Source organism: Hordeum vulgare, chromosome 5H (genome assembly GCF_904849725.1).
Source record: "Hordeum vulgare subsp. vulgare chromosome 5H, MorexV3_pseudomolecules_assembly, whole genome shotgun sequence".
Taxonomy (NCBI): Eukaryota; Viridiplantae; Streptophyta; class Magnoliopsida; order Poales; family Poaceae; genus Hordeum; species Hordeum vulgare.
Genome location: NC_058522.1, coordinates 543500669 through 543510773, shown reverse-complemented (window position 1 = coordinate 543510773; position 10105 = coordinate 543500669). Strand labels below are relative to the sequence as shown.

General features: G+C 48.2%; 1 protein-coding gene across 1 annotated transcript; it reads left to right on the top strand.

Annotated features, from left to right (window-relative positions):
- The first annotated feature begins 668 nt into the window (after positions 1–668).
- Positions 669–9761, top strand: LOC123452611 (indole-3-acetaldehyde oxidase-like). The gene is made up of 8 exons (XM_045129295.1): positions 669–1090; positions 4874–6544; positions 6800–7062; positions 7197–7406; positions 7531–7749; positions 7846–8907; positions 8999–9097; positions 9170–9761. The coding sequence occupies exons 1-8, from the start codon at positions 937–939 to the stop codon at positions 9596–9598; spliced, it is 4107 nt and encodes a 1368-aa protein (XP_044985230.1). The 5' UTR covers positions 669–936; the 3' UTR covers positions 9599–9761.
- The last annotated feature ends 344 nt before the right edge of the window (positions 9762–10105 follow it).

Genomic DNA, 10105 nt, shown 5'->3' with positions numbered 1-10105 from the left:
GTTGGAGTTGGTCATAGCGGGCCGGATAGTTGTCCGGAGGCATGCGGAAGAATTGCGGTTGGCTCAACTCTCGTGCGCTTGCTGCCTCCTAAAATAAGCCGGTGACACGTAGTTTACACCACCGCTGATGCTGCCAGCGGCGGGCCAGAAGAAAAGGTGATCAATAAAGAACAAACAAACAAACAAACAGGAGCAAAACGAAGCAAATCTTGCCCGCCACTGACGCCTTTGCATTGCACACTCCCTCCGTTGCTAAATACTTCCTCCGTCCCAAAATAACTGTCTTGACTTTGTACTAGCCTTAATACAAAATTGTATTAAGCTTAAGACAGTTATTTTGAGACGGTGGGAGTATAAGTCTTTTAAGCGATTTCATTAAGAGATTACATACAAAGCAAAATGAGTGAATCTACATTTTAAAGTATGTCTATATACATCCGTATGTAGTCCTCTAGTGGAATCTCTAAAAAAAACTTATATTATGAAACGGAGGGAGTACTAAATATTATTATCACCTTCCCGATCCTCCTAATCTCTTGCGCAGAGAGTGGAGTAGGAGTACCAGCACCACCGATTGACTGGTACAGCAAAAGGTTCACGAGAAGCTAGCAATGGCATCACAGGCATCACATAGCTCAGCGTGCAGTAGTGGCCTCGATCCATGAATTCCACCGGCCGGATTCTTCCAAGTTCCAACGCACACGACGATCGAATCGATCACCGCCCCCGTCTCTCCTCCACCTCCACGTGAAACGTACGTGCGCGCTGAGCGCAGGCTCACGCCATTTCCCGTCGCTTTCCCCCGGTCCAACGTCACTGCATAGCTTAGCAACCAGTAGTAATAAGGTCCCAAGCCTCTTCCCGCTACCGCTCTAGCAAAGCCCCGTATAGAGGATAGAGGCTCTGGGCTGTGTGGAGAGAGAGGGAGAGAGAGCGATGGGGTCGTTGGGGAAGGATGCGGCGGCGGCGGTGGTGATGGCGGTGAACGGCGTGCGGCGGGAGGCGGCCGGCGTCGACCCGTCGACGACGCTGCTGGAGTTCCTCCGCACCCGGACGCCCGTCAGGGGGCCCAAGCTCGGCTGCGGCGAAGGTACGTGCGCACCTGAGCCTCCATTTCACTATCCAGACCACTAGCTCGTTTGCTTGATTCCTTCAGTTTCGACCGGTGAGAATCTTCAGATGAACAGCTCACACCAAATTAATCCGATCCAACGACGATCGAGTGTTTTTTTCATGATACTAGGTGTTTCATTCATATCATAAAGCTTAAATTACAAGTCGTCGATCGAGCTATAGGCGGTCGGTATAGCGCACCATGTGCCGTGGTGCCTACGTGCACGTGTACAGAAACTCTTACCGCCACCTATTTCCCTCTCCCTTTCGGTTTCTTTCATGTTTTAGTTCTCTTTATATCTTACTGTACATACATAGACAAATCCACAGCAACGACGATGAACCACAAAAACGCCGGGTAGTGCTTCCTTTTTGTGCAAAAATCTTATCGCTCTCCTCCTCGGCGCACACCGATTCTAGCTAAGACACGTCCATGTCCGTGTGGCGTATATTCCGTTTCTTCTCTTCTTCTGGTGATGCCTGGCTAAGCTATCTAGCCAGCTAGCTATGGTTGTCGTTCATTCACCAAAGCAGCACAAGTCCACGAATATGCATGTCGGGGCACTTGTTTCCTGCCTTTTTCATGTGAGAAGAAAATGTTTCCTGCCTTTTTTTTCAGCAAAACTATCTTCCAGCAGCTCTCAACACTTTGACACCACACACGGAAATCAAAGAGAGTACTTGTTTTTTTTTTTTAAATGGCTAGCATATATGCTTGAAAAGGCCTTTTTATAATACGAGCTAGAGGGACAAGCGGATCGGCACAGCCCTGGGTGTCGAGTCCAGGCTGACAATAATACTTCGCCTCTGCGATTGCATATATAGAACATGTCGATTGAGTTGCCATGGCTATGCATGGGTGACTTCAACGAAACAAACCCTCCATGCAAGTGAACATTTCAGTGTCACAGAGCGTGAAAGCATTTTTGACATCCATTTGAGAGATTTGCCAAGATCGAGCTGCAGCCACAGCAATCAGAGTACGAACAGAAATTGAAACAACGCAACCGTACTATCTATTTACTTTCGACGGCTGCGCTTCGCTAGTGATGATTCAGAGACTATGCATATTTCATTTTTTGTTTGAGAATTGAGATTACATGTATTTGAACTGTCAAAACGTCTTGTATTTAAACACAGAGGTTATAGTTAAGACGATTCTGTACGTACTTTACAGTTCAATCAGGCATGATGGAGTGAAAAGGCCGGATACGCTAGCCGCCGTTCTACTTTGGAAAGTAGTGGCTGGACGCCCAGCTTCGGTGCACCCATGAAGTAAATAGTAAAATTTAAAAATATAGAATAAAAATTCAAAATAAATCTAAAACTTCATGAATGTAATTATGAGCAAATGTTTTAGGAGATTGCAGGATTTGGTCACCAAAAAAATCAAACGATCTCCATACAAAACAAAATACAAATGATGCGCTGCACCCATGTTACTGTTCACATGTTTCAGGACAAACTTCATTTTTTTTTATGGAGCTCTTCGGATGTCATTTTGCCACTAAATTTTACAAGCACCTAAAACATTTGGTCATTATCACAGTCATAAGAATACAGATTTTTAAAAAATGTTTTGCTAAGTTTTTAATTGTGGATGCATCTTGCATGCAATGTACGTGGATGCAGAAAAGCCACTCTCTTCTACTTTTCTCATAGCTAGTGGAGCAGGCATGCAGCGCCAGCATCCACCTATCCCATATTATTGGACCCATATTATTGGACCTAGACCAATATATTCTCCGATTTGCAATTGTTTATCATTTCCGTTAGGTGGTCAAGTCCCCAATGCTGCAGCTTTGGCCCATGTCATTGTCCCACTTTAGAAAACTCTGGTTCAGACTTTCAGTACCATGCTTTGGCCCATGTCGTTGTCCCAGATCCTTGTCCACTAATCAGACCATAGGCTCCACACAACAAATTTTATCATGACTTTGCAGAAACAGCTCACTAATCAGACCATAGGCTCCACACAACAAATTTTATCTGAGATACTTAAAAATTGCCGTAGACTCCACAATCGAATGTTCTTTCAGTGAAAACTCTGAAAACTCCAATAGTGCTTGTGGGCAACCAAACAGCCCTACACCAACTTGTTTTTTCATATGCTTGGTAATTTTCTCACAACTCCCTGTGCATTAAACTTAAATTTTATTAAAAAAAATTGTTTGTCTATGGAGTCTCTCTGTATGTATCAGTGTATGGTATTCTTATATGTATTGCTGAACTAAATTGATGCGTTTCTGTATCAAATTCATTTGGAATGTTAAGCATCGAGTTCAACTTGTACATATATTAAGCAACCGAGCTCTACAGTATATTGCATGTTTTCGCAAGTGGTTTCTTTTTGGGAATGTTATTAGGCATTTTTTGGGTAATTGTAAGCGGCAAAGTTATTTGATGTTGTCTATGTTTTTGGGCCCGGAGCTTGCTTCAATACTGGCTCCCACCGTTGTTTGTTCGCAGAATTGAAGATAAAATAAAATATGGAACCCTAGCTAGCAAAGCACACCTCTCTAACTGAATTTGCAATCCTGCATCTGGAATGGTGTTATGTAACTCATATGAGAAATGTACCGATGTATTTAAGCATTTTGTAAATCATGATCCATAAGCATGCCACATAGAGTGAATACTAGAAATTAAAGATGCCATGATTACAGAATTAAGAAAATAGTCTTGTTCACTTTAAACCGTGAGCCATCGATGGAAGTGTCTCTGACAACTTAGATCTAAAGTACTAATGGTGCAGGTGAAAAGTACAATGAGCTTATATATAGATAAACAATGAGCTTATATATAGATAAACAAAATCAATGTAATCGTCGATGTTTTTTACTTAAAAGGAGGTGTTCCCTTTTAAGAAAGCAAAAATATGTGACATTTTAAAAGAAATAAGCACATACAAAACAAATTCTTTAAGTATGGAAAAAGTAACTTCAAGTAATTACGAGACAACAATAAACTTCAAGTAATTCTGAAGATGGGTCAGTAGTTCGATGATGATGACGGCTTGTAAAACGTGTGCGTGAGGTGTGCGTTTTAGTGCTGCACCGGTTGTTGCTTTCGATACGTTATGTGCATGGATTGATGACAACACCGGTCTTAGATATGTGGAGTGAGAGCACTTCACATTATCAAGTTTGTAGGTGTGAGTGATGGCTTTGGATGGATTGATGTATACTTTTGTTTAACCTCCTTTTCCAAAAAAAAAAAGTAATTACGAGACAACAATAAACATAATTAAGGACGTTACATTTGTTCACAACCTTCGGATACCAACTTTATGAAATTGGAATGAAAGGTTTGGATCACTGAAATGAAAAATATCCCAAGTAACTCATGTTTTTCAAATGAGTACAATGCAAAGCAAAATATGCCAATTGCTAAATATGTGCCTCTTTTCGTCCTGGCCTTGGCTTTTCTTTTGTTGTGGGTGGTAGCTCTGCCACTTACCTCCGTGAACTTTAAAACCGTAAAATAATATTGTAATTTTTTTAAAATGTAATTCTGTTTACAACATATATGTTTATGTCTTCTATCTTCGTGCAAACGTTTCATAGAGACATGACATTGACAGGTTGCAATACTTATTTTTCTTCCCATGAAAATTCAGACATCTTAAAAGACACAAACATACACACGCCTATTTTTCTGTTTCTTTTTACATTCAACAAATTATTTATTCCATTCAGCAACTTCATTTTTCCTGGGGAGATGGTCCTTTCCATTAACGATGTCACGTTGCTGCGTGCAGGTGGGTGCGGCGCATGCGTGGTGCTCATCTCCAAATACGACCCGGCCACCGACGAGGTGACCGAGTTCTCTGCGAGCTCCTGCCTGACGCTCGTCGGCAGCCTCAACCACTGCTCGGTCACCACCAGCGAGGGCATCGGCAACACCCGCGATGGCTACCACCCCGTCCAGCAGCGCCTCGCCGGCTTCCACGCCTCGCAGTGCGGCTTCTGCACCCCCGGCATGTGCATGTCCATCTTTTCTGCGCTTGTCAAGGCCGACAAGCCCGGCGCCGCCAGCGAGCCAGCGCCGCCGCCGGGCTTCTCCAAGCTCACGTCGTGCGAGGCGGAGCATGCAGTCTCCGGCAACCTCTGCCGCTGCACCGGCTACCGGCCCATCGTCGATGCCTGCAAGAGCTTCGCAGCCGACGTCGACCTTGAGGACCTCGGCCTCAACTCCTTCTGGAAGAAAGGCGCCGACCGTGCGGGGGTTGGCAAGCTTCCGGAATACTCCAGTGGCACCGTTTGCACCTTCCCGGAGTTCCTTAAATCCGAGATCAAGGCCTCCGTTGATCAACAGACGAACAATGTGCCGGCGGCAATCGCCGGCGAAGACGGCTGGTACCATCCCAGAAGCATCCAGGAGTTGCATACCCTCTTCGACTCCAACTGGTTCGACGGAAATTCAGTCAAGATCGTGGCGTCAAACACGGGCGCCGGAGTGTACAAGGATCAAGACCTGTATGAAAAGTACATCGACATCAAAGGGATCCCGGAGCTTTCTGTCATCAACAGAAGCAGCAAGGGGGTGGAGATCGGGGCAGCCGTGTCCATCTCCAAAGCCATCGAGGTCTTCTCCGATGGCACTCCAGTATTCAGAAAGATCTCCAGTCACCTGAGCAAGGTGGCCTCGCCGTTCGTCCGAAACACAGCGACCGTCGGCGGGAACTTGCTCATGGCACAAAGGCTGCAGTTCCCGTCGGACATAGCCACCGTTCTTCTCGCCGCCGGCTCCACCGTCACCATCCAGACGGCTTCCAAAATGCTGTGCCTGACACTGGAGGAGTTCTTGGAGCAGCCTCCCTGTGACGCCAAGACCATACTGCTCAGCATATTTGTCCCGGATTGGGGTTCAGACAATGTCATCTTCGAGACCTCTCGTGCAGCTCCCAGACCATTCGGCAATGCTGTGTCCTATGTGAATTCTGCATTCCTGGCAAAGACTTCAGGGCATGCAGCATCAGGGGAGCTCATCATCGACGAAATCTGCCTAGCGTTTGGCGCTTACGGTGTCGATCATGCGACACGGGCTCGGAAGGTAGAGGAATTCTTGAAGGGGAAATCAGTGAGTGCATCTGTGATACTTGAAGCAGTTCGGTTGCTAAAAGATGTTATCTCGCCGTCAGAAGGCACCACATACCCTGAGTACAGAGTCAGCCTCGCTGTCAGTTTCTTGTTCAGTTTCCTGTCTTCACTTGCTACCGACTTGAATGGACCGGCAAAGGCTATTATTCCCAATGGTTTATCTACTAATAGAACCATGAACGGTAATGGCGCGTCATCACTGGAAAAGCAATGTAAGGTTGCCAGCGATGATTTGCCGATCCGTTCAAGGCAGGAACTGGTTTTCACCGAAGAATATAAACCTGTCGGCAAGCCAACCACGAAAGCCGGGGCCGAGCTCCAAGCTTCTGGTATACTCCTTACTCTTTATTTCAGTGAGCTTCTTATAAAGAGCTCATAGTTATCTTCTCTTCTGCATAGTTGAAAGCAAGATCGTTTGTTAGTTTTTACAATGACCCAAATCATTTGGTAGTTCTTTCTGTTAATCTTTAGTACACTAGTTCAATCAATGCTGGACCATCTGCTATGTTTCATCCACAATTTTGTTGGCGCCTGTGTTTCTATTCTGAAACATGCACTTGACAATATTCCTTGTTCTTTTTAAGGGGAGGCTGTGTATGTTGATGACATCCCTGCTCCCAAGGATTGCCTCTATGGAGCATTTATCTACAGCACACACCCTCATGCCCATATAAAAGGTGTCAACTTCAAATCATCTGTGGCTTCAAAAAAGGTCATCACCGTTATCTCCGCAAAGGACATTCCTGCCGGTGGAAAGAATATTGGATCCAGCTTCCCGGGGCTAGGAGATGAAGCCCTTTTCGGTGATCCGGTTTCTGAATTTGCTGGTCAAAATGTTGGCGTTGTGGTACCTACTTCTGAACCACTTGAACTCAGTTTCAGAAAAAATGCACAACCAGTAGTACTGTGTAATGTTTTACCCAAAAACTTTGAGGGATAATACTGACCGTATTATTATCGTGTTGGCTTGCCATCAACCAGATTGCTGAGACACAGAAGTACGCCTATATGGCAGCGAAGCAAGCCGTCATCGAATATAGCACCGAGGATCTCGAGCCGCCAATTCTGACAATAGAGGATGCCATCCAACATGACAGCTACTTCCATCCTCCCCCGTTTTTGGCTCCTAAGCCAGTTGGGGATTTCGAGCAAGGGATGTCTGAAGCTGATCACAAGATTTTATCCGGAGAGGTACATAGTTCAGCTTAGTAGGATGTTGTCTATATTCATGGTTTCAGACAAGGATCATTACATGATAGTTTCAGACAAGGATCATTACATACTCACATCTAGCATCATTATCAATTTTCAACAGGTGAAACTTGAATCACAGTACTACTTCTACATGGAGACTCAGACTGCCTTGGCCGTCCCCGACGAAGATAACTGTATCACCGTCTATGCCTCGACGCAGCTACCTGAGGTCACGCAGAATGTTGTCGCAGACTGCCTCGGCATTCCATACCACAATGTTCGCATCATCACAAGAAGAGTTGGCGGCGGCTTCGGTGGGAAGGCAATGAAAGGATGCCATGTAAGTGAAAGCCCCAACCATTCAAACAGAGGTTTACAGCAACAAAAACTTGTACGTACAATCTTCTGAAAATGGAGGAAATGTCTGCATTTTCAGGTGGCATGTGCGTGTGCAGTTGCAGCGTTCAAGCTGCGGCGCCCTGTCCGGATGTACCTCGACCGCAAGACGGACATGATCATGGCGGGAGGGCGGCACCCGATGAAGGTGAAGTACTCCGTGGGGTTCAAGTCGGACGGCACACTCACGGCGCTGCACCTCGGCCTCGGGATCAACGCTGGGATTTCACCGGATGTGAGCCCGGCGCTCCCGTCGGCCATCGTCGGTGCTCTGAAGAAGTACAACTGGGGCGCCCTGGCCTTCGACATCAAGGTGTGCAAGACGAACGTCTCGTCCAAGTCAGCCATGCGCGGCCCCGGGGATGTTCAGGGCTGTTTCATCGCGGAGGCCATCATCGAGCACGTCGCGTCGGCGCTCGCGGCCGACACCAACACCGTCCGGAGGAAGAACCTCCATTGTTTCGAGAGCCTCACAAAGTTCTACGGAGACGCCGCCGGCGAGGCCTCGACGTACAGCCTTGTTGAGATCTTTGACAAGCTGGCCTCGTCACCGGAGTATCAGAGCAGGGCGGCCGCGGTGGAGCGATTCAACGGCGGGAGCAGGTGGAAGAAGCGGGGCATCTCGTGCGTGCCGATCACGTATGAGGTGAGGCTCCGGCCGACGCCCGGGAAGGTGTCCATCCTGAACGACGGGTCCATCGCCGTCGAGGTGGGCGGCGTGGAGATCGGGCAGGGGTTATATACCAAGGTGAAGCAGATGACGGCGTACGGGCTGGCTGAGCTCTGCTGCGACGCCGACGAGCTCCTCGACAAGGTGCGTGTCATCCAGGCCGACACCCTGAGCATGATCCAGGGCGGCCTCACCGGCGGGAGCACCACCTCCGAGACCAGCTGCGAGGCTGTCCGGCTGTCGTGTGCCACGCTCGTGGAGCGGCTCAAGCCCATCAAGGAGAGCATCGAGTCCAAGTCCGGCGCGGCGGCACCATGGAGCGCCTTGATTACCCAGGCGACCATGGCGAGCGTGAACCTGTCGGCGCAGGCGTACTGGACGCCTGACCCAGCCTTCGTGAAGTACATCAACTATGGGGCCGCCGTCAGCGAGGTACCATGATCGATGATCCAAAGATCCCCGTATCATAAGCACACGGGATTTTGATTTCTGATTTGAAAATTGCACATTCGTGAAATTGCAGGTGGAAATAGACGTGCTGACCGGAGCGACGACGATCCTGCGGAGCGACCTGGTGTACGACTGCGGGCAGAGCCTGAACCCGGCGGTGGACCTCGGCCAGGTGAGCTCGCCGTCGATCACCTGATTCCTGCAGGTCGTTGTCATCTGAATTCAATTCTGGTTGATGGATCAGGTGGAGGGCGCATTCGTGCAAGGGGTTGGGTTCTTCACGAACGAGGAGTACACGACGAACGCCGACGGGCTGGTGGTGAACGACGGCACCTGGACGTACAAGATCCCCACGGTGGACACCATCCCCAAGCAGCTAAACGTGGAGCTCATAGCCAGCGCGCACGACAAGAAAAGGGTGCTCTCCTCCAAGGCGTCCGGCGAGCCGCCGCTGCTGATGGCGGCGTCGGTGCACTGCGCGATGCGGGAGGCTATCAGGGCGGCCAGGAAGGAATTCTCCGCCAGCTCGCCGCTGACGTTCCAGATGGACGTGCCGGCCACCATGGCCGACGTCAAGGAGCTCTGCGGCCTCGACGTCATCGAGAGGCACCTCCAGAGCCTCTCCTCTGCCGCCGCCGGTCCCAACACCGCCGTCACCGCCGTCAAGGCATGATGATACTTGCATGCATGTAATTATGTAGAAATGTGACACGTGTGTACTGTAATGAGACGAGCGAAGGTTTGGAACGCTGCTTGTGTGCGGCTGTGTATACAAGAGAAGATAGTATCATACAGCTATCGACGTGGATCAATTTTAAGCGCTGGATTTCAACTAACGGCATAAATGCACGTGCTTGGATTCTGCTTGCGGATAAAAAAGACTTCAGTTTCTTTATAACATCTCCAACGCCCGCTCAACCGTCGCGCGCGCTAAAAATATTTTGCAGCGTCGAAATAGCAATTTTTAGCGTGCCGGCGAGCACTCGCTCTAGCGATGGCCGTAAAAAATTATGCGCACGAGCCGTTTTAACACACCTTAAACTACAGCACGCGCGAGTAGCCGACGCGTGTAAAATATATTCATTTTTAACAACTAGCAAAAGGCCCGTGCGTTGCAACGGGGTAACAAAACTATGTATTGACCGCTTATTACAATGAGTAATTCGCCACTAACGATTAT

Excerpts from the sequence above, each read along its gene's own strand:
- LOC123452611 (XM_045129295.1), top strand. The coding sequence starts at position 937 with ATGGGGTCGTTGGGGAAGGATGCGGCGGCGGCGGTGGTGATGGCGGTG. Across the intron at positions 6,545-6,799 it reads GGCCGAGCTCCAAGCTTCTG|GGGAGGCTGTGTATGTTGAT; the intron begins GTATACTCCTTA and ends GTTCTTTTTAAG. Across the intron at positions 7,063-7,196 it reads GTCAAAATGTTGGCGTTGTG|ATTGCTGAGACACAGAAGTA; the intron begins GTACCTACTTCT and ends GCCATCAACCAG.